Source organism: Salvia miltiorrhiza, chromosome 7, assembly GCF_028751815.1.
Source record: "Salvia miltiorrhiza cultivar Shanhuang (shh) chromosome 7, IMPLAD_Smil_shh, whole genome shotgun sequence".
NCBI lineage: Eukaryota > Viridiplantae > Streptophyta > Magnoliopsida > Lamiales > Lamiaceae > Salvia > Salvia miltiorrhiza.
This window is the reverse complement of record NC_080393.1, coordinates 14,013,418-14,038,173: the sequence shown is the minus strand read 5'-3', so window position 1 is coordinate 14,038,173 and position 24,756 is coordinate 14,013,418. Positions and strand designations below refer to the sequence as shown.

Below are 24,756 nucleotides of genomic sequence, written 5' to 3'. Positions count from 1 at the left end.
TCCCACCACCCTCTTTAATATTTTATCCTTATTAACACTCTTTATTTACAAAAAAAACCACTTAAAATTCAATCTCAACCACTCATGCCCAAGCAAATTGCCAATTTTAGTAAATCTCATGCCCAAGCAAATTGCCATAATCTTGACGGACGGAGGAAGTATGTTTTATCATCATCACATCGTATAAATATCAACTACGCATTGATATAAATTTACCACTATTTTAATTAACTGGTTATTTGTGTAGAGATTAAAAATGACTGCTGCACCCAAAATTTACTATTAAACCCGATTTCCCTCCGCGTTTTTCACCTAACAAATAGTTCACGCGGTTAATATCATTTTGAAGTTACATTACTCGATGAGTGGTTTGTCTTAAATTATACTACTACTATTCATTTTACTATTAATGGATCGAACGGGAAATTGACATAGTTCCTTCAAATTAACACTAATATTGGATCTTTTTACCAAAATTATAGTGTGGTTTGAGGGCACAAGTTTCAATAAATGATTAAGATGTACTCTTAATTTGTTTCGTGTATATAAGCTTGTTTTTCTTTTTCGGATGTCTCATTCATATATAGGCTTATTTCCATAAAAAATAATACTTTTTCTTTTTACTCATTTACTATTATATCACTAATTAATTCTTTAATATAGTTCAACTTTAATTAATCATTAAATAATAAATACTCCCCTCCGTCCCTCAAACATCTTCTTAAGGGAGGATGATACGAGTTTTAATAAAAGTTAGTTGTGTATTTGATGAGCGGAGAATGAGTCCCACAGAAAAGTGAAGATTGTAAGAGTAATAGTAAGTGCAATTATTTCCAAAAGCATATTAGGATGATGTTTTGAGGACGGACCAAAACAGAAAGAGAGAAAAATGTTTGAGGGACGGAGGGAGTATGTCATATTAGGAAGTTAGTTTATATATTTTCATTTTCAATTATTTTTCTTAATACTTGTGTAAATTTCAATAAACCTATATATATAGGATGTGGAGGGGGTATATAAAATGAAGAAAACGATCCACTAAATTTGAGCTGAGAAAAAAATAGTCAAAATTGATGTTTTAAATGATTAGTTTTTTTTTTTTGTAAATATTAAATGTGGATGTGATTTAAAATATAAATGGTAATTTTAAAAAAGATAAATATATACTACAACTTTTGTGATGGAGATAAGTAGTAATAAGAATATAATATTAATGGATATATGGAAAGAGTATTATATATGGAGGATTGTAATTGTTTGCATTTTTCATTTTTATTAAAATTTAATACACGCATCGATTAGTCTAGTTTGCTAACATTAAATAATGACAAAATACAATTCAAAATTAATAGTACATAATTCAGATTTAAACATTGAAAGTGCAACCAGTTTATTGCTTCTCCTTTTCATTTTAATAGACTCACTTCTGGGCATGAAAATTAAGAAATTTATTTTTATGAAGAAAGTAGTGTGGTCCACATCAATTAAATACATTTTATTTATATACTACTAAAAATGAAAAATGAATCTATATATAATGGAACGTCTTAAAAAGGAAAACAAGTCTATTAGAGTGGGACGAATGAAGTAATATTAGTTATCTGAAAAGTGAACCACTTTTCTCTGAAAAGTGATAAACTAGCTAATGTAACTATAGCAATACTTTAGCTAATATGTATAAATCATATATGGAGTATTTCTTAGTTATAGTGTATAACTTTTTTTAATAAATTTCTTTTAATGAACTAGTTCGGAGATGGAATTAGATACACTTTAGGACCTATGTTCTACTTTTCCATGACTAGTTTTATTAAAATAAATGCATTTAATAACAGATTAATGATTTTACAATTCAAGACCATCGCCATCATCATATCAATTAGGAAATTAAAATTTGAAGGTGCCCAAAATACCCCCCTCTCTCCCTCTCTTTCTAGAGAAAATGAATTAAACGAGAAGAATCTTGAAAATAAAAAAATGAGATTAAATCTAAAATGTTAGATATTGAAATCCTACGTACAATTGAGATTAATTAAGAAATACATTATAAATAAGTGGCATGTTTCCATGAAACTCCCATATATGACCTACCTAAAACTTCTACTGCTACTCTTCCACTTCACTAGTTGAACATCTCCCTCTTTATATATATACACAAGGAAATCTTTGATCATAAAAAAAGAAAAAGAAAAAGAAAATGTCTAGCGATGGTGTTTCAACACATGCAGACCACGTCGTAGAGGAAACAACCCCACAACTCAACGGCAGAAAACTCTCGTCGACTAAGCTCCGCCGCGCTGACTCACTTGACATGGAGTCCGGCAGCCACCAGCACGGCAGCGCGGGGTGGGCGGCGGTGGTGCAGCTGGCGTTCCAGAGCATCGGGGTGGTGTACGGCGACATCGGGACGTCGCCCTTGTACGTATTCGCGAGCACGTTTACTAATACGAGAAGTATTAAGACTTACGTTAAAGAGAACGTAAAACTCCGCAAACTCTCACGATCACGCAAGAACAAGCCCAAAGAGAAGATTATATTTCTGATATCAAAAATAAAAGACCCTGAGCCTTTATATAGAGACTTGGGTAAACAATACTTGAAGGAAAAGAAAAGCAAATCCTAAAGCTACGGCCGAAAAACATGGCCAATAAAAGGAAATAACTTTACTGATAACTATGACTAATTAATTAGAATAACGTATGGGCTTTGTAATCTTTCGACGTTGACGACGTTGGGCCAAACTCAGCGTCTCGTCTTCATCTTCATTGTCTAGCTGGTCATGTAATTTGCTAGCCTGTGCTTCTTGGGCTGGGCTCGTATCAACTCCCTCGTCCTCAGAAATCACCTTGTCCTCAAGGTGGAAAGCCGGAAAAGACTCGCGAAATGATTCAAGAGATTCCCATGTGGCAGCATCTGGGGGAAGACCGTCCCATTGAACCAAAACTTGAGGAACGGGTACACCATCGCGAAAAATGGTACGAGAAGAAATAATGACAAGAGGAACCAAAGTGGAAGCAGTAGATAAATCCAGCGGAACAGGATTGAGCGGGACAGCAGAGGTGCCAAGAAAAGGCTTGAGGAGTGAAACGTGGAATACCGGATGGATGCGACATCCCGAAGGCAATTCCAAGCGATAAGCAACAGAACCAATCCGTTCAAGAACAGGATAAGGACCAAAATATCGCTTTGCAAGTTTCGGAGCTGGTCGATGTGCAACAGATATCTGGCGGTAAGGCTGCAACCTAACCCATACGAGGTCACCAACATTAAAAGTAGCATCGCGACGATGGTGGTTAGCCTGCTGCTGCATACGATGTTGAGCCGAGGATAAGGATGCCTTCAAATCTTGAAGAAGGAGATCACGCTCAACCAATAGGGCGTCTAAAGCATCAAATGAGGTAGAACTCGGTGTATAACGTGGGATAACGGGGGGAAGACGACCATAAACTGCTTGAAACGGGCTCATAGAAATACTAGAATGGAAGCTCGTATTATAGTGAAATTCAGCCCATCCTAAATAATCAGGCCAACGAGTCGGGTGTTCAGAGGTCATAACCCGCAGATACTGTAGCAAGCAACGGTTCACCACTTCAGATTGACCGTCCGTCTGGGGATGGTAGGCAGAGCTATGCTTGAGAGAAGTGCCACTAAGCTTGAAAAGTTCTGCCCAAAATCGACTCATGAATACCGGATCGCGATCTGAAATTATTGAAGAGGGAAAACCATGCAACTTGACGACCATGTCAGTGAAAAGGCGAGCTACTTTGCTAGCAGTAAATCCAGAAGCAAGGGGGCCAAAGTGGGCTGCTTTGGTGAGGCGATCCACTACGACAAGTATAACCGAATAGCCATGAGAAACAGGCAAGTGAGTGATGAAGTCCATAGTAAGCTCATTCCAAACAAGCGTAGGAATCGGAAGGGGCTGAAGAAGACCAGCAGGTGCAGTAGTGAGGGTCTTGACTTGCTGACAAGTCGCACAAGTACGCACAAACTTTTCAACATCGCGTCGCATATGAGGCCAATAGAAAAGGGTAGAAAGGCCGACCAAAGTCTTTTTAATACCACCATGACCACCAGCAGGGGAACAATGAAATTCTTGTAGTAGCTGTTGCTTGAGTGGAGAGGATGGCGCAACAAAATATTTATGCTGGTAAAGGAGGATGCCATCGACAACTGTGTAATCGGAAGAGAGTTCGCCACCCTGAAGCCGTTGGTGATAGGAAAGAAAATCAGTATCTACTGAATTAGCCAGCCGTAGCTGCTCGAGGAATGTAGATATCGGTATACTTTGAATAGCAAGGCAAGTAGGTGCAAAGGTGTCGGGGGTATCAATGAGGTGCTCGACCGCAAGGGAGGAAGAATCTGCATTCGGGGCACGAGAGAGAGCATCGGCCACAATATTATGCTTTCCAGGTTTGTACTCGATCACGAAATCATACCCCAATAGCTTACGAATATAGCGATGTTGATCCGGAGTATGAAGATGTTGGCGAAGTAGTTCCTTCAAACTATGATGGTCAGTTCGAATGGTAAACCGACGACCAAGAAGGTATTGCCGCCACTTTCCAATGGCTTCACTGATGGCGTGTAGTTCCTTAATATAAGTAGAGGCGCGTTGGAGGCGAACGCCCAACTTGCGACTGTGATAAGCAATGGGTAGATTATCTTGCAAGAGGACAGCACCCAATCCCACATCGGAAGCATCTGTGTCGATGGTGAATGGTTTGGAAAAGTCCGGAAGACGCAACACAGGTGTAGAGGCCATGGCATGTTTTAAGGCAGTAAAGGCGGAAGATGCAGCATCACTCCATGCAAAATTATCTTTACGGAGCAGATCCGTCAGGGGAGCAGCAATTGAAGCATAATTTTGTACAAACTTGCGATAATAACCAGTTAACCCGAGGAAACCGCGGAGTTGTTTGGCTGAAGTAGGTTGAGGCCAGTCTATCATAGCAGCGATCTTACTTGGGTCGGCTCGAAGTTCGCCGGCACTAACGATGTGTCCCAAATACTCAACGGATGGCGAACCAAATGTACACTTTGAGAATTTCACGGACAAGTGATTAGTATGAAGACATTGTAGCACGGACTGCAAATGAGTAATATGTTCTGTCTCCGAACGGCTATAGATAAGGATGTCATCAAAAAATACGACCACGAAGCAACGTAGGAAATCCTTAAGAATGAAGTTCATTGTAGCCTGGAAAGTGGAAGGCGCATTTGTCAAGCCAAAGGGCATGACGAGAAACTCAAAATGGCCTTCGTGAGTGCGAAAAGCGGTTTTGAAGATATCTTTCTCATGAACACGAATTTGATGAAAACCTGCACGTAAATCAAGTTTGGAGAAAATTGTGGACGAGCCGAGTTCATCTATTAATTCATCGACCGTAGGAATAGGAAATTTATCCTTGATGGTCACGGCGTTGAGTGCACGGTAGTCAACACAAAAATGATAAGAACCGTCTTTTTTCTTAACCAAGAGCACATGTGAAGAGAATGGGCTGTGGCTGGGGCGGATGATGCCGTGATCGAGCATTTCACGAACTAGACGCTCCATTTCATTTTTCTGAAAATATGGGTAGCGATAGGGTCGAACATTGACGGGTTTAACACCGTGCTCCAGATGGATTCGGTGATCAAAAAGGCGATGCGGAGGGAGGTTGCGGGGCTCTGCAAACACATCAGCAAATTGGAGCAAAACATCATGAAATGGTGAAGGAATACCTTGTAGATTAATCGACGCATCAGGAGGCGCAGATTGAGCTACCCAAATTTCAAAAAGAGACTCAACGCCGTTTGAGTGAATGATAGTCTGGAGCATGGAGAAGCTAATCTCTTTAGAGCGGAGAGAAGCATCAGCGGTCAGAAGAACGCGCTGATCATGCCACGTGAATTCCATACAGCTGCGACTGTAGTCATGAGTAACCGGGCCCAACTCTTGGAGCCATTGGATGCCAAGGATAATATCAGGCCATTTGATCGACAAAACAAATAAATCAAGAGTAAAATGAGTCCCTTGGAGATCGAGGGTAACATTGGTACACTTATGTTGGCAAACAATAGAGTCGCCATTGCCAATATAGACCCGGAAGCTCGGAACGGGTGTAAGAGGAAGCTGAAGCCGTTCTGCAAGTACAGGGGTAATAAAATTATGGGTGCTGCCATTGTCGATCATTACCTGAAAACGGTGAGGGGTCATGGTGCCCCAAAGGCGGAGTGAGCGTGGTTGAGCCGCACCAGATAAAGAGTTAAGGGTGGATACGTCGCCCAATATAAGGTCATCATCTAAAGGAGAGTCATGTGGATCATCATTCGCAACATCATAAGTGGGATCGATGTCATCACTATCAAGAAGCAGGACGGCGCCCTTAATTTTGCAGCGATGGGAAGGATTCCAGCGTTGATCGCAATGAAAGCATAATCCGCGTTCACGCTTCTCACGAATTTCAGCACGAGAGAGACTCCGAACTGGAAGCGGTGTAGTGGTCTCACGCCGAGGAATGGATGTTGTGGTAGAGATTACTGGTGGCTCGGGAGAAGATGAGGCCGGAGCGGATGCGGGGGTTCGTTGCGTGGCTGAAGGCGGCATGGGAGGCCGAGAGAAGGGCCGTGAGATCACACGGGCTTCTGTTTGATGATCCAAGTATTTGCTCTCGAGGATACGAGCGAGGGAAAATGTCTCATCCAAAGTAGAAGGCCGATTCATCTGCAATTCGCGACGTATCGAGGCTTGAAGACCTGAGATATAAAATGAGATTAAGAGGGGCTCAGAGAGACCCGAAGTACGGCCCATAAGAGCCTCAAAAGAGGATTGATAATCTGCAACAGAGCTATGTTGCGAGAGTTTGGCGAGCAAACCCTCTGGATCCTCGAACTGAGAGGGGCCAAAGCGAGAACGAACACGTGTCAAGAAGTCGGACCAAGTGGAAAGCATTCGTTGAGACTTTAACCATTGGAACCAAGTGGAGGCCTTGCCATCAAGATGGAAGGCGACGATCTGAAGGCGTTGAGTATCAGGAGTGTTGTGGTATTGAAAATACTCCTCAATCTTAAAAATCCAAGAGTGAGGGTCGTCGCCGTCGAAACGGGGGACATCGAGGCGAACCAGCGGGCCACGAGGGATGGTTGGATCAGCAACGGGGGATGAGGAAGAAGCGTGGGAAGATTTGAACAAGGCGACCAGTTCGTCGATCTGTTTTTGGATAACTGCGTTGTAGGCATCGAGTTGTTTCTGCCAATCAGGTACCTCGGAAGCCATGAGAACAATGAAAGCACCAATTAATACGAGAAGTATTAAGACTTACGTTAAAGAGAACGTAAAACTCCGCAAACTCTCACGATCACGCTAGAACAAGCCCAAAGAGAAGATTATATTTCTGATATCAAAAATAAAAGACCCTGAGCCTTTATATAGAGACTTGGGTAAACAATACTTGAAGGAAAAGAAAAGCAAATCCTAAAGCTACGGCCGAAAAACATGGCCAATAAAAGGAAATAACTTTACTGATAACTATGACTAATTAATTAGAATAACGTATGGGCTTTGTAATCTTTCGACGTTGACGACGTTGGGCCAAACTCAGCGTCTCGTCTTCATCTTCATTGTCTAGCTGGTCATGTAATTTGCTAGCCTGTGCTTCTTGGGCTGGGCTCGTATCATTTACGGATGGAATCAAACACAACGACGATATCATCGGAGTTTTGTCCTTGATTCTCTACACTTTAACATTCATTCCATTGCTCAAGTATGTCTTCATCGTTTTACGTGCCAACCATAATGGCGATGGTATCTCATCTCATTCTAACTTAATACTCCCTCCGTCCGCCAAAAGTATTCCACTTTGGCCGGGCACGGAGTTTAATAAAATGTGTGATGATGTTGATGTAGTGGAGAAAGGGCCCCACCACTTTATGAGATGTGTGGTTGAGATTGAATTTGAGGTGGGTTTTTTGTAAATAAAAAGTGTTTGTAAGGATAAAATATAAAGGTGGATGGTGGGACCATGGCTTAAAAAGGAAAGTGGAATACTTTTTGCGGACGCCAAATATAGTAATTGTGGAATACTTTTGGCGGACGGAGGGAGTAGTAATTTTTTTTCCACATATATATATATATATATATATATATATAGGAATGGGATCATATAGATCCCAATGCTTATAATAGATCCCTAGATCCAAATCTTGATTACACATTTATGACATGTGGCGCATCAAGATGGTGACACGTGGCAAGGAGCTTCCAAGCATTCCAAGGCAAAATCTGGAGGGGTAAAATTGGAATGTAATTTTTGGATTTAATAATTAAAAAATATATATATATTTTTTAGATTTTCTCAAAATAGATATTTTAGATGCATATAGTTTCACACAAAGATGCATAAAGTTTTCACATGAAATGTATAACTTTGAACAGAAAAATGCATTTAATTTTTCTAGTTTTGGTATTTTCACCACCCCACCCCATACCACCCCCCAATCCAGCCCACACCACCCCCCAACCCTCCCCATTACCACCCCCCAAAAATAGGCATGTTTCACATGCATATAAAATCAAACAAAAATGCATAAAGTTTTCACATAAAAATGCATTAAATTATGCAAAAAATGCATTTCATTTTAATAAATCTGGTAGTTTCGCTGCCCCACCACCCCACCCCACCCACCCCCCACCCCCACCCCCCCCCCCCAATTTTTTTTTTATACTGATTTTTTAAAAAAAAATTGGGGGGTGGGGTGGGGGGTCAGTGGTCAGAAAATCAGTTTTTGAGAAAAAAAAAATTGTGGGGGGGTAGGGGGTGGGGGGTATGGGTGGGTCAGTGGTCAGAAAATCAATTTTTAAAAAAATAAAAAAAAATTTGGGGGGTGGGGTGGGTGGGGGATAGGGGGTGGGTAGGGGTGGGGTTCTGGGGTGGGGTGGGGTTCAGGGGTGTGGGGGGTGGGGTTGGGGTGGGGTGAAATCTTATGCATTTTTATATGAAACTTTATGCATTTTTATATGAAAGTTCATGCATTCTCGTATGAAACTTTATGCATCTAAAATATACCTATTTTGAGAAAATCTAATTTATTTTTTTTTTTCGAAAATTACATTCCAATTTTACCCATCTCCAGATTTTGCCTTGAAATGCCTTGCCACGTGTCACCATCTTGATGCGCCACATGTCATAAATGTGTGGTCTAGATTTGGATCTACGGATCTATTATAAGCAGCATAGGGATCCACCGGAACCCAACCTTATATATATATATATATATATATATATAATGCATTCATACATAATGATTTTAAAAAAAACTACTACAAAAAAAAAATTCTACTAATGACATGAGGCTTTATATGTGTGTCGTAAAAATTTGTGACAATTGATGAATATGTAGCTAATCACTGATAGTTACACTTTCAAACGCCACTAATTTGTACTCTCTCCGTCCACCAAAAATGGGGCACATTCCTTGAGCACAAGTTTTAATAAAATTGGTGATTAATGAAGAAAGGGTTCCATCATTATTTGAAATGAAATTGAATTAAAGTTGGTTTTTTTGTAAATAAGGGGTATTGAAAAGGATAAAATATAAGGAAAAGTGGTGGACCCATGTCTTATAAAGAAAAGTGTCTCATTTTTTATGGACACCAAATATATTAATTGTGCCCCATTTTTTATGGACGAAGGGGGTATCACACGAATATTAGTTAGCTATCAAGTCTCATGTCACTAATAGAAACTTTTTTTGTAGTGAACCCACTACGTATGAAGTGTTACGTGTGTAAACTTTCTTAGTAGTGGTGTTTGCTTGCTTAATTCCTGTATTGATTAATTTGATTTTTTTTAGGTGGAACGTTTGCTCTATATTCTCTAATATGTCGATACGCAAAAGTGAGCTTAATTCCGAGTCAAGAAATAGAAGATCGAGATGTGTCGACTTTCAAACTCGAATTGCCTAATGCAAGTTTGGAAAGAGCTTCAAAACTTCAAGCAAAGTTAGAGAATAGCAATTTCGCTAAGTATGCTTTATTATTTGCCACCATGCTTGGTACTTCCATGGTTATTGGTGATGGAATTCTCACTCCATGCATCTCAGGTAAACATATTTACACTTACTTATTGGCTTTGCTTGTTAGTATAAAATTATACTCCCTCCATCCCACTCCAATAGGCCCATTTTCCTTTTTGGGATGTTCCACTCCAATAGGTTCATTTTTTTTGGGTAAAAAAGTTGTACTTAATTGGTGTGGACCATACCACTTTCCTACTAAAAAAATAAGTTTTTTTAATCCTCGTGCCCAAAAGAAGTGAGCCTATTTGAATGGGACTAATAAAGCCGTTATTTTTATGTTTTTTTATAGTATTATCTGCAGTGGGTGGAATCAAAGAGGCTACATCTCATATGACAGAAGGTTATTTTTTTTTCTCTCACGCTCATATGATCGAAAAGAATATGATACAACAAAATTATTGTGGAAATTTCTATTTTTATATAGAAATTAACGAGATGAAGACTTTCTTATCTGTTTCATTTATTATTTCGTTCAATTATATATTTTGTTATAATAGCAAATTAAGTAGTCCAAATTTTACCTAACGTTCTTGTCACAGCTGATGGATAAAAGAAAAAAGAAACAGCTAGAAAATATCGGGCCGACCCAATTTTAACCGAATTTCACATGACTTTTTAAACGTGGATGGCCCATTGAACTATAACGTTGATGGTAGTTTTTTTAAAAAATAAAATTGCGTTAGATAGTTTGAATATTTGAGTGAGAGTTTGAAAGTGATATACACTCGATTTTTCTAAGTGAAAGAGAGTATTTTTTAACAAGGTTAAATAAAAAAAATTGTAATTAAACAAGGATAAAATTAATGAAAAGTTTAGCAAGATTTGAGTTAGTGAAATGAGGCACTTATTTAATTCCCCGTCCCCGAACAGATGGTATAGTTTGGACATCAGTTGTGATCCTCGTAGCACTGTTCATGGTCCAAAGATTCGGAACCGACAAAGTTGGCTACACTTTCGCTCCCATAATCTTGACATGGTTCTCCTTCATCGCTGGAGTTGGCGTCTTCAACTTCATCAAATACGACACTTGTGTCATCAAAGCTCTAAACCCTATATACATCGTTTATTACTTCAAGAGGAACAAGGATGCGGCCTGGATCTCTCTCGGCGGCGTCGTTCTTGCTATTACAGGAACTGAAGCCTTATTTGCTGATGTTGGCCATTTCTCCGTCAGATCCATACAGATTATCACTTACCCTGCTTTGATTGTAGCCTACACGGGCCAGGCCTCTAATTTCTTCGCAAAAACAACCACTTGGTTGCTGACACTTTCTACCAATCCATCCCAGGTCCAATTTCACACCTTTTTCATACTTCGATTTAAACATGTCAAATGATTTGAGCGTCGATGATGCAGGTAGAATGTACTGGCCGATGTTTGTGGTGGCGGTGGCGGCATCGATCATCGCTAGTCAAGCTATGATCTCAGCCACTTTCTCCATCATCCAACAGTCTCTCTCTCTCTGGGATGCTTCCCACGTGTGAAAATCGTCCACACCTCCACCAAATATCCCGGCCAAGTCTACATTCCCGAACTCAATTACCTTCTCATGTTCGCTTGCATCTGCGTCACCCTCGGATTTCGGACAACCGCCAAGATCGGCATCGCCGTCGTGCTGGTGATGACGCTCACCTCCGCATTCCTGGTTTTGGTGATGGTCATGATCTGGAAGACCAACATGCTCTTAATAATCTTGTACATTCTGGTGATCGGATCGGTGGAGCTGCTTTACCAGAGCTCTGTTAGTCAAAAAAGGGTGGCTACTTTCCACCATCATGTTTTTTCTTCAAAAGTTGCGGCTGCAACATTCAACAAAGGCAGCAAACAATTTTCCATCTTGGCTGCACCTACCACCTCCCCTGCCTATATAATGATCCTCGCAGCAGCATCCCAACACCACCCCAGAACAACACCACCAAGCAGAAGGAAAATTTTGCTAGAGAGAGAAAAATCTTGTGAGAGAAAACTTCAGTGTGAAAGTTATACACGAGTGATAAAAGTGAGTTGAGAGATAGCCTCTGCGTAGGCAGATACAAAATACAGTGTGGTATTTTTGTTGTACTCCTCCTTTTGAGATTCTCTAATATATTGGTGTGGGTCCGTGGACGTAGGCAGTTTGGCCGAACCACGTTAAAAATATCGGTGTCATTTTTCTTCTCGTTTCATATCGGTCGATATCCACAATATTGAGTCACACTTGATCCCGGGCGGAATTAGTTGTGTCTAATTTCCCAACAACAATCCTGGGCGGAATTATTGGCGTCTATAATTCCCAACAACTGGTATCAGAGCCACGGTGGTGGCAGATATTTTCTGATATTTTTGTCGGCGGTTCCGGTTTGTCGACAAAAGGTGTTCTAAGCACGGTGGTGAGCTGAAAAATCAGAAACGATCCAAGGAGTCCAGATCGAGTGGGAGCAATGTCGACAGACGATAAAATTTCCAAAATTGATAAATTCAACGGTGTGAATTTTGGATTTTTTTTGGAAAATGCAAATGGAGGATTACTTGTACCAGAAGGACCTGTATTAGCCATTGAAGGAAAATCCAGAAGTCAAGGACGCGGACGGAGCAAGTCAAGGAATGGCAGGCAGAGCTCCAGGATCCACAAGAATTCCAACAAATCAAAGTCTATTGAATGTTGGAACTGTGGTCAGGTCGGGCACTACAGAACGCAGTGTAAAGTACCTTCAAAGGGAAACGAGAAAAAGACCGAAGCCAATGTTGTGGCTGAAGAAGAAGGCGATGCCTTGATATGTTCCATGGAGAAAAGGGCCGAGTATTGGGTCATAGACTCTGGAGCATCTTTCCATGCCACCTCGAATCGAAATTCCTTCATAAATTACATGTCGGGAAATTTCGGAGAAGTATATCTCGGAGATGATCATCCATGCAGCGTGGTGGGCATAGGAGAAGTACAGATCAAACTCAATGGATCTGTATGGAAATTGAAGGACGTGAGACACATTCCAGAGTTGAGGAATAACTTGATCTCCGTCAAGCAATTGTCAAGAGAAGGATGTGATACACACTTCTCAGGTGATTATTGGAAAATCACTAAGGGGCGCAATGATTCTTGCATGTGGCAAGGATACTGGCAGCCTATACACAGCGATGAATGCGTGTGTGACGATTGCAATTGCTGATAGCAAGAAGAATGCAAATTTGTGGCACCAAAGACTTGGGCACATGAGCCAGAAAGGGCTCAAGTATATGCATTCGAAAGGGAAACTACCAGAGCTTCAGTCAGTTGATATAGACTTTTGCGAAAGTTGTATCTTCGGGAAGCAGAAGAGGGTGAGTTTCAACACAAGTGGTAGAACTCTGAAGCAAGTAAAGCTTGAGTTAGTCCACACAGATGTTTGGGGTCCAGCAAGAGTTTCATCCATTGGCGGAAAGTCTTACCTTTGTGACTTTCATCGATGACCACTTGAGAAAGGTGTGGGTTTACTTATTGAGACAAAAGTCAGAGGTGTTTGAGGCGTTCAAGAAGTGGAAGGCCATGGTGGAAAATGAAACTGGCTTACGGATAAAGAGATCCGATAATGGCGGAGAATACGAAGATATGGCGTTCAAGAAATTTTGTTACCAGAATGGCATCAAGTTGGAAATGCCAGGGACCCCACAACAAAATGGAGTCGCAGAACGCATGAACCGGACGTTGACAGAAAGAGCTAGGAGCATGAGGATACATGCAGGACTGCCAACATAATTTTGGGCAGAAGCTGTCAACACAACGGCATATCTCGTTAACCATGGGACATCTGTACCATTGGAGTACAGAATACCGGAGAAAGTTTTGAGTGGCAAAGAAATTAAACTTTCTCACTTAAAAGTATTTGGCTGGGTCGCGTATGTACACATTTGTGATCTCGACCTCAGGTTCCTTGTATCGAAAGTCTTCCTGATAGTGTGGTCAGGCAGCGAGTCCCGTTGCGTGGTAACGGCGGTGCAAGATATACGGAGGTGTACCCCCAGTGAACTCACGATTGAATCCGGTGGTTCCTTGTATCGAAAGTCTTCCTGATAATGTGGTCAGGCAGCGAGTCCCGTTGAGTGGTAACGGCGGTGCAAGATGTATGGATTGTCGTTCGAGGGAGGACATGATGTGGTCCTTGGTTTGAGGGGAGGATTTAGGAGAAGCAAAGCGAATTCTCGGGATGAGAATTTACAGAGACAAGCAAAAAGGTGTTTTGCAGTTGTCTCAGGCCAAATACGTTGATCGAATCTTGCAAAGATTCAACATGAGCAGTGCTAAGTCGGTTAGCTCAGTGTTAGCTAACCATTTTCGCCTATGCAAAGAGCACTCTCAAAAGACAAAGGAGGAAAGAGACTTCATGGCTAAAATTCCTTACGCCTCAGCCGTTGGAAGTCTGATGTATGCCATGGTCTGTACTAGACCAGATATCGCTCATGCAGTGGGAGTTGTGAGCAGAATTATGGCAAATCCTGGAAAGCAGCATTGGGAAGCAGTAAGGTGGATATTGAGATATCTACGTGGATCTACTGATAGATGTTTGTGCTTTCGACGAGGTGATGTAGCACTACAAGGTTTTGTAGATGCAGATTTTGCAGGTGCGGTAGATCGCAGGAGAAGCACTACCGGTTATGTCTTTACAGTTAAGACAGAAAGGCTGCTGCATTAATCGAGGTGTGAAGACAGATTGAAATCAGTCTTCAAGTGGGAGATTGTTAGTCAAAAAAGGGTGGCTACTTTCCACCATCATGTTTTTTCTTCAAAAGTTGCGGCTGCAACATTCAACAAAGGCAGCAAACAATTTTCCATCTTGGCTGCACCTACCACCTCCCCTGCCTATATAATGATCCTCGCAGCAGCATCCCAACACCACCCCAGAACAACACCACCAAGCAGAAGGAAAATTTTGCTAGAGAGAGAGAAAAATCTTGTGAGAGAAAACTTCAGTGTGGAAGTTATACACGAGTGATAAAAGTGAGTTGAGAGATAGCCTCTGCGTAGGCAGATACAAAATACACTGTGGTATTTTTGTTGTACTCCTCCTTTTGAGATTCTCTAATATATTGGTGTGGGTCCGTGGACGTAGGCAGTTTGGCCGAACCACGTTAAAAATATCGGTGTCATTTTTCTTCTCGTTTCATATCGGTCGATATCCACAATATTGAGTCACACTTGATCCCGGGCGGAATTAGTTGTGTCTAATTTCCCAACAACAATCCTGGGCGGAATTATTGGCGTCTATAATTCCCAACAAGCTCCGTACTTTACAAGTTCAATCAAGGGGGCTACCTCCCCCTGGCCTTCGCCATCATTTTCATGGTCGTCATGCTCACCTGGAACTACGTCTACAGCAACAAGTATTACTTGGAACTCCATCACAAGATTTCGGCGGAAGCCATGAGAGAGATCGTGGCGGAGACGACCTCCCTGCGGCTGCCGGGGCTGGCCATCTTCTACTCGGAGCTGGTCCACGGCATCCCGCCCATATTCAAGCACTACGTGGCCAACGTGCCCTGCATTCTGTTCTGGTGTTCGTGTCGTTCAAATCGTTGGCGATCAGCAGAGTGCCGGAGGGGGAGAGGTTCCTGTTCCGGAGGGTGCAAGCTAGGGTGTTCCGGTGTGTTGTACGGTATGGTTACAAGGATGTGAGGAAGGAGGAGGTTCCGTTTGAGCGGTTGCTAGTGGAGAGGGTGAGGGAGTATGTGGAGAGGAATGGGGGAGGGGAGGAGGAGATGGGGGATTTGGATAGGGCGTGGCGGAGCGGGGTGGTGCACATGGTGGGGGAGCATGAGGTGGCGGCGGCCAAGGGAGCGGAAGAGGCTGCTCATAGACTATGGATACAACTTCTCACGAGAGAATGCTTAAAGTTGGGATGACGTACCAACTTTAGACATCTTAAATGCTTATGCTTTGGTGGAGAAATAAGTTTTAATGATCAAGTGGAAAATATATTTACTTAAGTTTCAATTATTTTAGTGTTAGAGTTGGTGTACAATAGTGTTCAGCGCCCCATATTGGAAACATAACAAAATTTCAAGTTATTTATATAAATATGTTCATCCTAAGGTAATAATCTACCACTATGATGCACCCTAATGGATTTTTAATTAAGGCTGCAACTTTACAACCGACTCAAATGCCTACGATCACAATTCAAGTCCAAACACGTGCATATTACAATGGGCGCTTTGAAACACACTTTGCACGTGAGCATCGTTACGAGCAATGGCCAATGAGAAGCCAAAACTTTTGGTAACACCAAACTCGGTTCTTCTTTTTCCCCTATCGTTTTATCCATTTTCAACACCCCATTTCTAACACAAACTAAATCAAGAATCTCAATTATGTTTTCACTATCAAAATACTCTAATTAACTGACATAGAAGAGTAAAACAAAATCATAAGTCAAAAATCAATATGCGCATAAAACAGTGGTTAAGTTAAAACGGAATATATAACATGAGAATGTAAAATATGAATTAAGCCGAAGAAATACAACCTTCTATGCTAAACATTTCAATCAGAACACAATCTTCGATAAATACAGTTTTTTCATGTAAAAACACATTTAAATGGTGAAGCTCATTTATTTGACATTGTATGACAATTTAATCTGCTATGTACATGTATTACCGCAACAACAAATTATTGAACAGATTTTGAGCTTGCAAGCGGGGATCATACAAATTTGTGTTGCTGATGGTAGCTGTTGCTGCGTCTCCATCTCCGGGGAACTCCCACTTCACCACTTCACCATCCCACGACGAGCTAACTAGCATCGGGTAGGTGGGGTGCCAACTACAATCCCTCACCGTAGATCTATGGTGTTTTAGCTTCGCGACTTGATCACCACTTACCTGTCCACAGTCAAAAAATGTTTAGGGATGCACATCGATGAGTTTAACCATGGAAAGGGGCCGGGACTACAATCTTGTAAGTACATGTGAGCAAATAATTTAAAACTCAATTGAACTCAACCAATCTTTCTTGTCTTGAATTCAATGATCCTATCGAAACATATTGAATGTTTTCCGGACAGGGTCTTGGACTAACTTTTTTTCATCAAACTGGTTACAATGTTAAAAAGTATTGCAACACTTTTTCAATAATGTCAGAAACAGATAGACAAGTTTCCAGCATTGGAATGTTTGTGTGATCGTCTGAATGTGATGTGGAACATCTACCCTCGCCGCATCCTCATGACACATGAGCAACTTCATTTTCTCATGAGAATGTGGTGAGGGCATATGTTCCACATTCCACATAAACATTCCGATGCTGAAAAATTGACCTCGTGACATTATTGAAAAAAATAAAGAAACCGTGTATTCCAATTTGATAGAAAATAAAAGGCATAACATTATGGGAAAAAGGTTCAAACATTATGACATTTTCCGGTGTTTTTCCATTGGTGCGTTCTCTTTGGTTGTAAATTTATCATCAGAAAATGAGGGATAACCAAAATTTCACCCTTTAAATTCTTCCTTTCTTTTCCTTCGTTTCCTACTTGACCCTTACTCATTCCTCATTTTCACTACAAATGAGGGATAATATTGTCCCTCCAAAAATGGTATGATAATATTATTCCTCTTTTGTAGTGAAAATGAGGAATGGGTAAGGGTAAAGTAGGAAATGAGGGAAAAGAGAAATAATTTAAAGGGTGAAATTTTGTTTATCCCTTCTTTTCACATGATAAATTTACAACCAAAGAGAACGCACCCTAAAAGTAAAATAAATCTCATGTCTTTCTTTTTAATTTGTTCTTATAACATATTAACAATTTAAAGTTTTGGTGGGAAAAGAAAATCATTATCCGAAATGGCCGAACCAATTTGGCTCAAAGATAACTCCGTTAAACAAAACATTTGATTATTTCCCTTGGTCAGTTAAGAAAATTTTAAATTGGGGCTTATGCAGTTGAACCATATATAATAGTAGCATAGTAATTACCAAATCATAAATGTAGATGCAGGAATCGTGTGATCCTGTGTAGATGTACTTCTGCCCTGTGCTGCCAATGAAATGGGAAGGATACACCAAGACCGTTAGCTTAGTAGCTGATTGTATGAAGTGAAAATGAACCAAGAAATGGCGTGCAGCGTGTGGAAGGAAGCGAAGCATATGGATTAGGAGTGTCGGGAGTTCACCTGTATTGTGGCGAGAAGTAACAACGGATGAGTGTGCGTAGGACTGAATGGCCTTTATACGTAGCTACGGATTGATCATGTGGATGCTTGAAATCTCTTGCTTGTTGAGGGTAGTTCATCCATCTGTAATCCCATTCGTAGTTCCTGTATCCTTGATAGCTGAAAAACGAACATACAATACAATGATCTACGAAGAATAGAAAGATGGTAGCAAATCAAACCACCAAAACATATATATCAAGGTAGTGGTTCAGAGAGGGATCCTAGATGGATCGTACCAAATAGAGTTAGACGACATTTTGCGGAGATCCCATAGTTTGATAGCTTGATCTTTACTGTTGGATATCAAATAACGGCCATCTCTGCGGCTATCAATGAAGGTGATCCCCTCAAGGTGACCCATAAGCACCCCGGCTGGCTTGCCGCTGCCTGCAAAGCAGCGTCTGTCCCAAACCTAAAACAAAACCAAACCCTCCTTTATTCAAAACAAACAAGTAAGCAATTGAAGCTTCATTACTTAGTTTGTCTGATAAAACCCTCCATACTAAGGCTTCAAGAAGCTTATATCAGATGACTAAGGTTGGCTAGCTCGTGAGAAGTTACCTTGCAGAAGCTATCGTCGCTGCCAGAAAAAATGAGATGGCCACTCTCGTCAACGAAACATACACTGTTGACATCAGACTGCACATATTTAGAAGCATCATCATCAGCTATTACAAGGAGAACAATGTAGGTACAACAGCAAAGTTTGTAGTCTTGGAACACAGAAAAAGAAGAAAGCAAATTTGTTAATCTCGTGGGAAAAAGAAACTCCAATAGCCATTAGGAGCACATAATTTAAAGGAAAAGTACCGTGTGGGCTGATATATGAAGAGAGACTTTTTTCGTGTTGAGGTCACAAACATGTATATCCCCATCGCTGCTTCCAGCCACAACTTCTTGCCCATCAGTTGAGAATTGCAGAGAAAAAATCCCAAATGAGTATCCTCCATCATCATGAGACGAGAGATCCAAACCGTCGTGAACTTCCTGCACGATACAGAAGCCACAGGCGAGCAATATATTACTAAAAAACTACCTGATAAGCAGATCACATGAAACCACATCCACCACAAAGCAAAGAAGAGTTGTTTCCAAATCCATCAGGGAAAAAAGAAATGGATAGGTGCAAACTAATGATATATTGTCCCTTAGCAAAGATAAAAGTCTTGTTCGATAACTAAGAACTTCACATGCGAGAAAATAATACTACAAGATAATGTTTATTACAGTGATGTTCGCAAGAGATTCACACGTGTCAGATCCAGCATCAACAATCTGAATGACGGGTGACATGCTTGCGTAGACCTGCAAAAAACATTCAATCCCAAACACAATGAGATTAAGGCCAACAATATCAGAAGGCATCATTAATATAACATTAACCTACTCGGATGAAATTAAAAACACAAAACCAGTCATCTTTGTAACATGATAGCACGTTACTGAGTGTGACACTAAAAAGTACACCTAAAATCAATTCCATGTGTTTTTTCAACAAATTAGAAGGCGAGAACTCACAAGCCATTGTTGATCAGGAGAAAGGGAAGTATCAGTGATCGTCCACCTTAGGCTTCTGGCCAGAATGTTCTTCCGAACTTTCCACCCCTTTTCAACATCATATATTCTAATCTGACTACCCTGTTCAACAAAAATCAACACGAAGATCTTGGATCAAGAAAGAACACAAGCATCATACATAACATAACACATATAATCTAGTCAATCGAAGGCAGTTCTGTTCATATATCACAAGTTCAAAAGCACCTCCCAAAACAGTTTTCGAATTAATAAGATCTTGGATCAAGAAAGCACGCAAGCATCACTTATAACATAGCACATATAATCCAGTCATTGGAAACCAGTTGTTTTCATACATCACAAGTTCAAAACACCTCTGAAATACACTACAATATCCACAACAAATTCGCCTCATGCATTTCAAAAGTGGTGATACCTGAAATGCAGCAATAAGAAGGGAACCGTCAGCAGAAAACTGGGATACATAAGCCCTTGTAGACATCTGGTCTACAATGCAAGGACCATAAACCGGCAAATATCTACTCAAAACATGACGACAATCTGCTAATGAGAACCTTCCTCTTCCCGAGAGATTAGCTTCTCGACCTGCCAACATCTTCAAAGTAGAGATAGGGAAGTCGTGTTTCCTAGGTGAAACGCTGCTGAAATGCTCATTTGGCCTCGACTGAAGCTTCGTTAGCTGAGCTATATCTTGATCTAATGAATCTGGCTTTTGACTAGGCCAAGAACTGCCACCACCATCATCACTTGAGCCATCAGAGAGCTCAGATTCAATCTCCATTTTACTAAATCTATAGCCTATCATGCTATCAGTGTCTGCATCTTCAGGTACAGACAACATTGTGACGACCGGCGTTACCTACCTACCAAAATTGATTCGTCTTAATTCTAGTGAATGGTATATAGAATTCAAATTCATATGCAGTGATGTTAAACGGGTCATGATTGCTTACATGTTCATAAAAAATGAAATCTTGCATAATGGATAACATCTCTGCATATGATAATGTAATCATTCATCATATTTAGCAAAATTTGAAACAATATACCACTTGCAATCGCTGAATATATACATACACTGATACACACACATATATAATCAGGGAAACTTACGTGTTTGATTTCTTACAGCTGCCTCAAGAAGAACTGCCTAAAATTAAAACATCCCAGAAAATCAAGAATCCTCATCATTTCACGATATATAAGAAAAATGGTGTACTATCTCAAACAGAAAATATAAAGATGAAGGGGAAGAGGAACAAGAAATATTTGACTTTTTTAAACTGTCTCACTAAACCACGTACTTAGATACTCTTGGCTGGTGACGGCAGAAGAATTCATTTTTCTATAATAGGATTTCTAAATTTTGGGGGAATGAGAAAAATAATTCAATGAATACCTCAAACCTTATCCTTTTTCGTTTTTCTCAATTTGTTTTTTCTTTAAACGAAAAATATTTCGTTTTTCTCAATTTGTTTTTGCTTTGCACGAAAAATAATTCAAAGGAATATCTCAACGATTTTTATTTTTTTTCGTTTTTCTCAATTCGGTATTTCATAGTTTGCAATTACTCCCAAGAAAAGATATACTAGCAGTTATTAATTATCAAACAAATAATTTAATTCTAGCTCGCCTTTCAATATTTAAACTTATCACTAATCTATATATAATACGATCATGAAAGATGAATTTTTTTTACCGTTTTCTCTATCCTCTCAGTTTTTCCTATTAATATTTAATTTCTCTCTTTTTTCTAGTTTAATATATTTCAAAAAATCGTTAATTTCGATCATGACAAAAATATTCAATATGCATGTTAAGTTAAAGATTACGAGAAGATTTTTCATCTATATATATATATATAGGATACGGTTATAGTGAGAACCACAATTATCGTGAGAACATAAGAACCAATAAAATTACTGCATTTCCTATACAAATTAATGCATCCGCTATTAAATTTAATGCATCCGAAAAAAATAATTTTTTTTGCTCCCTTCAAGATTCGAACCCAGCACCTGCATCCATCCACCAAGATGATGCATCCACCGTAGATCTTGATGATCGAATGGCTTAAAATGGTTCTCCGTTCTTATTTTTATTAGTGGTTCTTATTTGAACCTCTCCCTATATATATATATATATATATATATATATATATAATAGCAAAATAAATCCTATCCTACGTGACATCATACACTCCATTCTAATTTTCATCAATTCTCATTCATTATTTTTTTTTCTAAATTTTTAATCAATTTTCATATCTAAAAACCATTAAATATCTAAAAATCATTATATTAATATTCCATAAAATCTTGCACCAAAATAAATCCTATCCTACGTGGCGTCATATAACACTCCATTTTTTTTTCAATTCTCATTCATTCTTATTTTTTATTTTTTTAATTATTATATTAATATTCCATAAATCTTGCACGAATAAATATTGGGAACCTATTCTAAATTTTAATGGCTTTGACTTTTTAGTCAATTTATTTATCTTAAATCATGTCCTACGTGGCGTTGTATAATCACTCAATTCTAATTTTCCTCAATACTCATTCATTTTTATTTTTTTCTAAATTTTTAATCAATTTTCATATTTAAAAATCATTAAATATTTAAAAATTATTATATTAATATTCCATAGATCTTGCACAAGTAAATATTGGAAACCTTTTCTAAATTCTAATGGCTTTAACTTTTTAATCAATTTATTTATCTTAAATTCCACATCGAAATTTTAACAAACTTAACCAATTGTGGGGTTATTAATGAGTAAAATTTTGAAGTAGCCAAAATGAAGCATAAAACACAATTTATGGCCACACATTGAAAAAACACAAATTTTGGCCATTTTTATAGCTTTGGGACGTTTTTGCCCTTAATTGGGCGGACTGGGTAGGGTCAGGAGCGCGGGTCGCGTGCCGAGTAGGATCAGGCACGCGGGTCGGGTTAGGCACTTATGGCACTATTAGTGCCATAAGTGCCAACGAAATTTTTTTTTTACTCCCCCTGCCCTGTCTACCCCCCAGACCCCCGACCCCACCCACCCCACCCACCCCCAAGCCAAAAACTTTTACTTTATTATTTTATTTTATGGCACTTATGGCACTAATAGTGCCATAAGTGCCAACGAATTTTTTTTTTACTCCCCCTGCCCTGTCTACCCCCCAGACCCCCGACCCCACCCACGCCACCCACCCCCAAGCCAAAAATTTTTACTTTATTATTTTATTTTATGGCACTTATGGCACTAATAGTGCCATAAGTGCCAAGGAAAATCCAAAATAAAATAAAGTAAAATGGTCTTTTTAGCACTTATGGAACTAATAGTGCCATAAGTGCCAAACATGCAGAACAAATATAGAAACAACAGCATCATCTAAACCCTAAATGAAACATTTAAACCCTAAATGGATAATCTAAACCCTAAATGGAACATCTAAACCCTAAATGGAACATCTAAACCCTAAATGGATAATCTAAACCCTAAATGGAATATCTAAACCCTAGGGGGTGGGTGGGGTCGGGGGTCTGGGGGTAGACAAGGCAGGGGAAGTAAAAAAAAAAAAAAAAAATTTGGCTTGGGGGTGGGTGGTGGGGGGGGGATGGGTGGGGTCGGGGGTCTGGGGTCTGGGGGTAGACAAGGCAGGGGAAGTAAAAAAAAAAAAAAATTTTGGCTTGGGGGTGGGTGGGGGGTGGGTGGAGTCGGGGGTCTGGGGGGTAGACAAGCAGGGAAAGTAAAATTTTTTTTTTTTGGCTTGGGGTGGGTGGTAGGGGGGGTGGGTGGGGTCGGGGGTCTGGGGGGTAGACAAGGAGGGAAAGTAAAAAAAAAATTTTTTTTTGGCTTGGGGTGGGTGGGGTCGGGGGTCTGGGGGTAGACAAGGCAGGGGAAGTAAAAAAAAAATTTTTTTTTTTGGCTTGAGGGTGGGTGGGTGGGGTCGGGGGTCTGGGGGTAGACAAGGCAGGGGAAGTAAAAAAAAAAATTTTTTTTTTTGGCTTGGGGGTGGGTGGGTGGGGGGTGGGTGGGGTCGGGGGTCTGGGGGTAGACAAGCAGGGAAAGTAAATTTTTTTTTTTTTTTGGCTTGGGGTGGGTGGGTGGGTGGGTGGGGTCGGGGGTTTGGGGGGTAGACAAGGCATGGGTTAATCCCTAAATTTGGATCCGGGTCAAAGAAAGTTGTTGGATCTATTGAGTTAAAGGGTAAATTAGGTAGAGCATATAAAAGATGGCCAAATATTGATATTTTAAATTTTGTGGACAAAATTTAAGTTTCAATCACCAATAGGGCCATCCGGCCCTATTGTTTCGTTATTAATTGTAGAGAAAGGTACGGATCACTATTATTATTTATAATAGATGTATTTAATATTTACTTTGTAATGTTTTGATTTTTAATAAGACATGTAATCAATTATTGTAACAACTTTTATTTGACTTTTTGGATATTTATAGACTTAAATGAGTTTGAGAAAAATTAGCGAATATTACTATACGTGTTTTGACGAAAACTGATAGTAAAAACACTTTTGAATTGGGTTTGCGACATGACTGTTATATAAATTCTAAAGAGATTTCGTATTATGTATAATTTCTACATTTATTATTAATTAATCTTTAATCTTTTATAATTTATTCTATTTATTACTCCCTCCGTCCCGCTCCAAGTGTATTCTATTTGGTGCGATTTTGCCACGTTGAGGTAGTAAACAGCTCTTACCCTGACTATAGGGTCCTGTACGCGATAGGGACGACATCGATAGAGGGGAATTTGGTACTTAACCCTTTATAAAATTTAAATGTGATCGGATAATTAACGGATAATATTATATATGTTTAGAAATAGGGTTGCTCTCTTTCATATGTTTGTCAATTTGGACGGGCAAATAATTAAAATTACTTTTAAATCGGGTTTGGCACGTTTTAAACGAATGCATAAATTATATAGTTTTTATTATTCATACTACTATTTATTGTTAACACACAC

At 39.8% G+C, this 24,756-nt stretch overlaps 1 protein-coding gene and 1 pseudogene across 6 annotated transcripts; one reads left to right on the top strand and one right to left on the bottom strand.

The window, feature by feature from the left end:
* Window positions 1-2,061: 2,061 nt before the first annotated feature.
* LOC130993848 (potassium transporter 5-like) lies at window positions 2,062-15,902 on the top strand (annotated as a pseudogene).
* Window positions 15,903-16,472: 570 nt separating this feature from the next.
* On the bottom strand, window positions 16,473-21,153 carry LOC130995359 (LEC14B protein-like). 6 transcript variants are annotated; one of them, XM_057920608.1, is made up of 12 exons: window positions 21,070-21,136; window positions 20,879-20,915; window positions 20,719-20,759; window positions 20,181-20,624; window positions 19,745-19,864; window positions 19,454-19,531; window positions 19,037-19,213; window positions 18,788-18,865; window positions 18,463-18,638; window positions 18,185-18,343; window positions 17,988-18,048; window positions 16,473-16,894 (listed from the first exon to the last, which is right to left on the bottom strand). In XM_057920608.1, the coding sequence occupies exons 3-12, from the start codon at window positions 20,755-20,757 to the stop codon at window positions 16,667-16,669; spliced, it is 1,560 nt and encodes a 519-aa protein (XP_057776591.1). In that variant the 5' UTR covers window positions 20,758-20,759; window positions 20,879-20,915; window positions 21,070-21,136; the 3' UTR covers window positions 16,473-16,666. The 6 variants fall into 6 exon arrangements, with proteins under 6 accessions (XP_057776591.1, XP_057776590.1, XP_057776594.1 ...); XM_057920607.1 differs by having other exon boundaries at window positions 20,879-21,153; XM_057920611.1 differs by lacking the exon at window positions 21,070-21,136 and having other exon boundaries at window positions 20,181-20,628; window positions 20,879-21,062.
* Window positions 21,154-24,756: the final 3,603 nt, after the last annotated feature.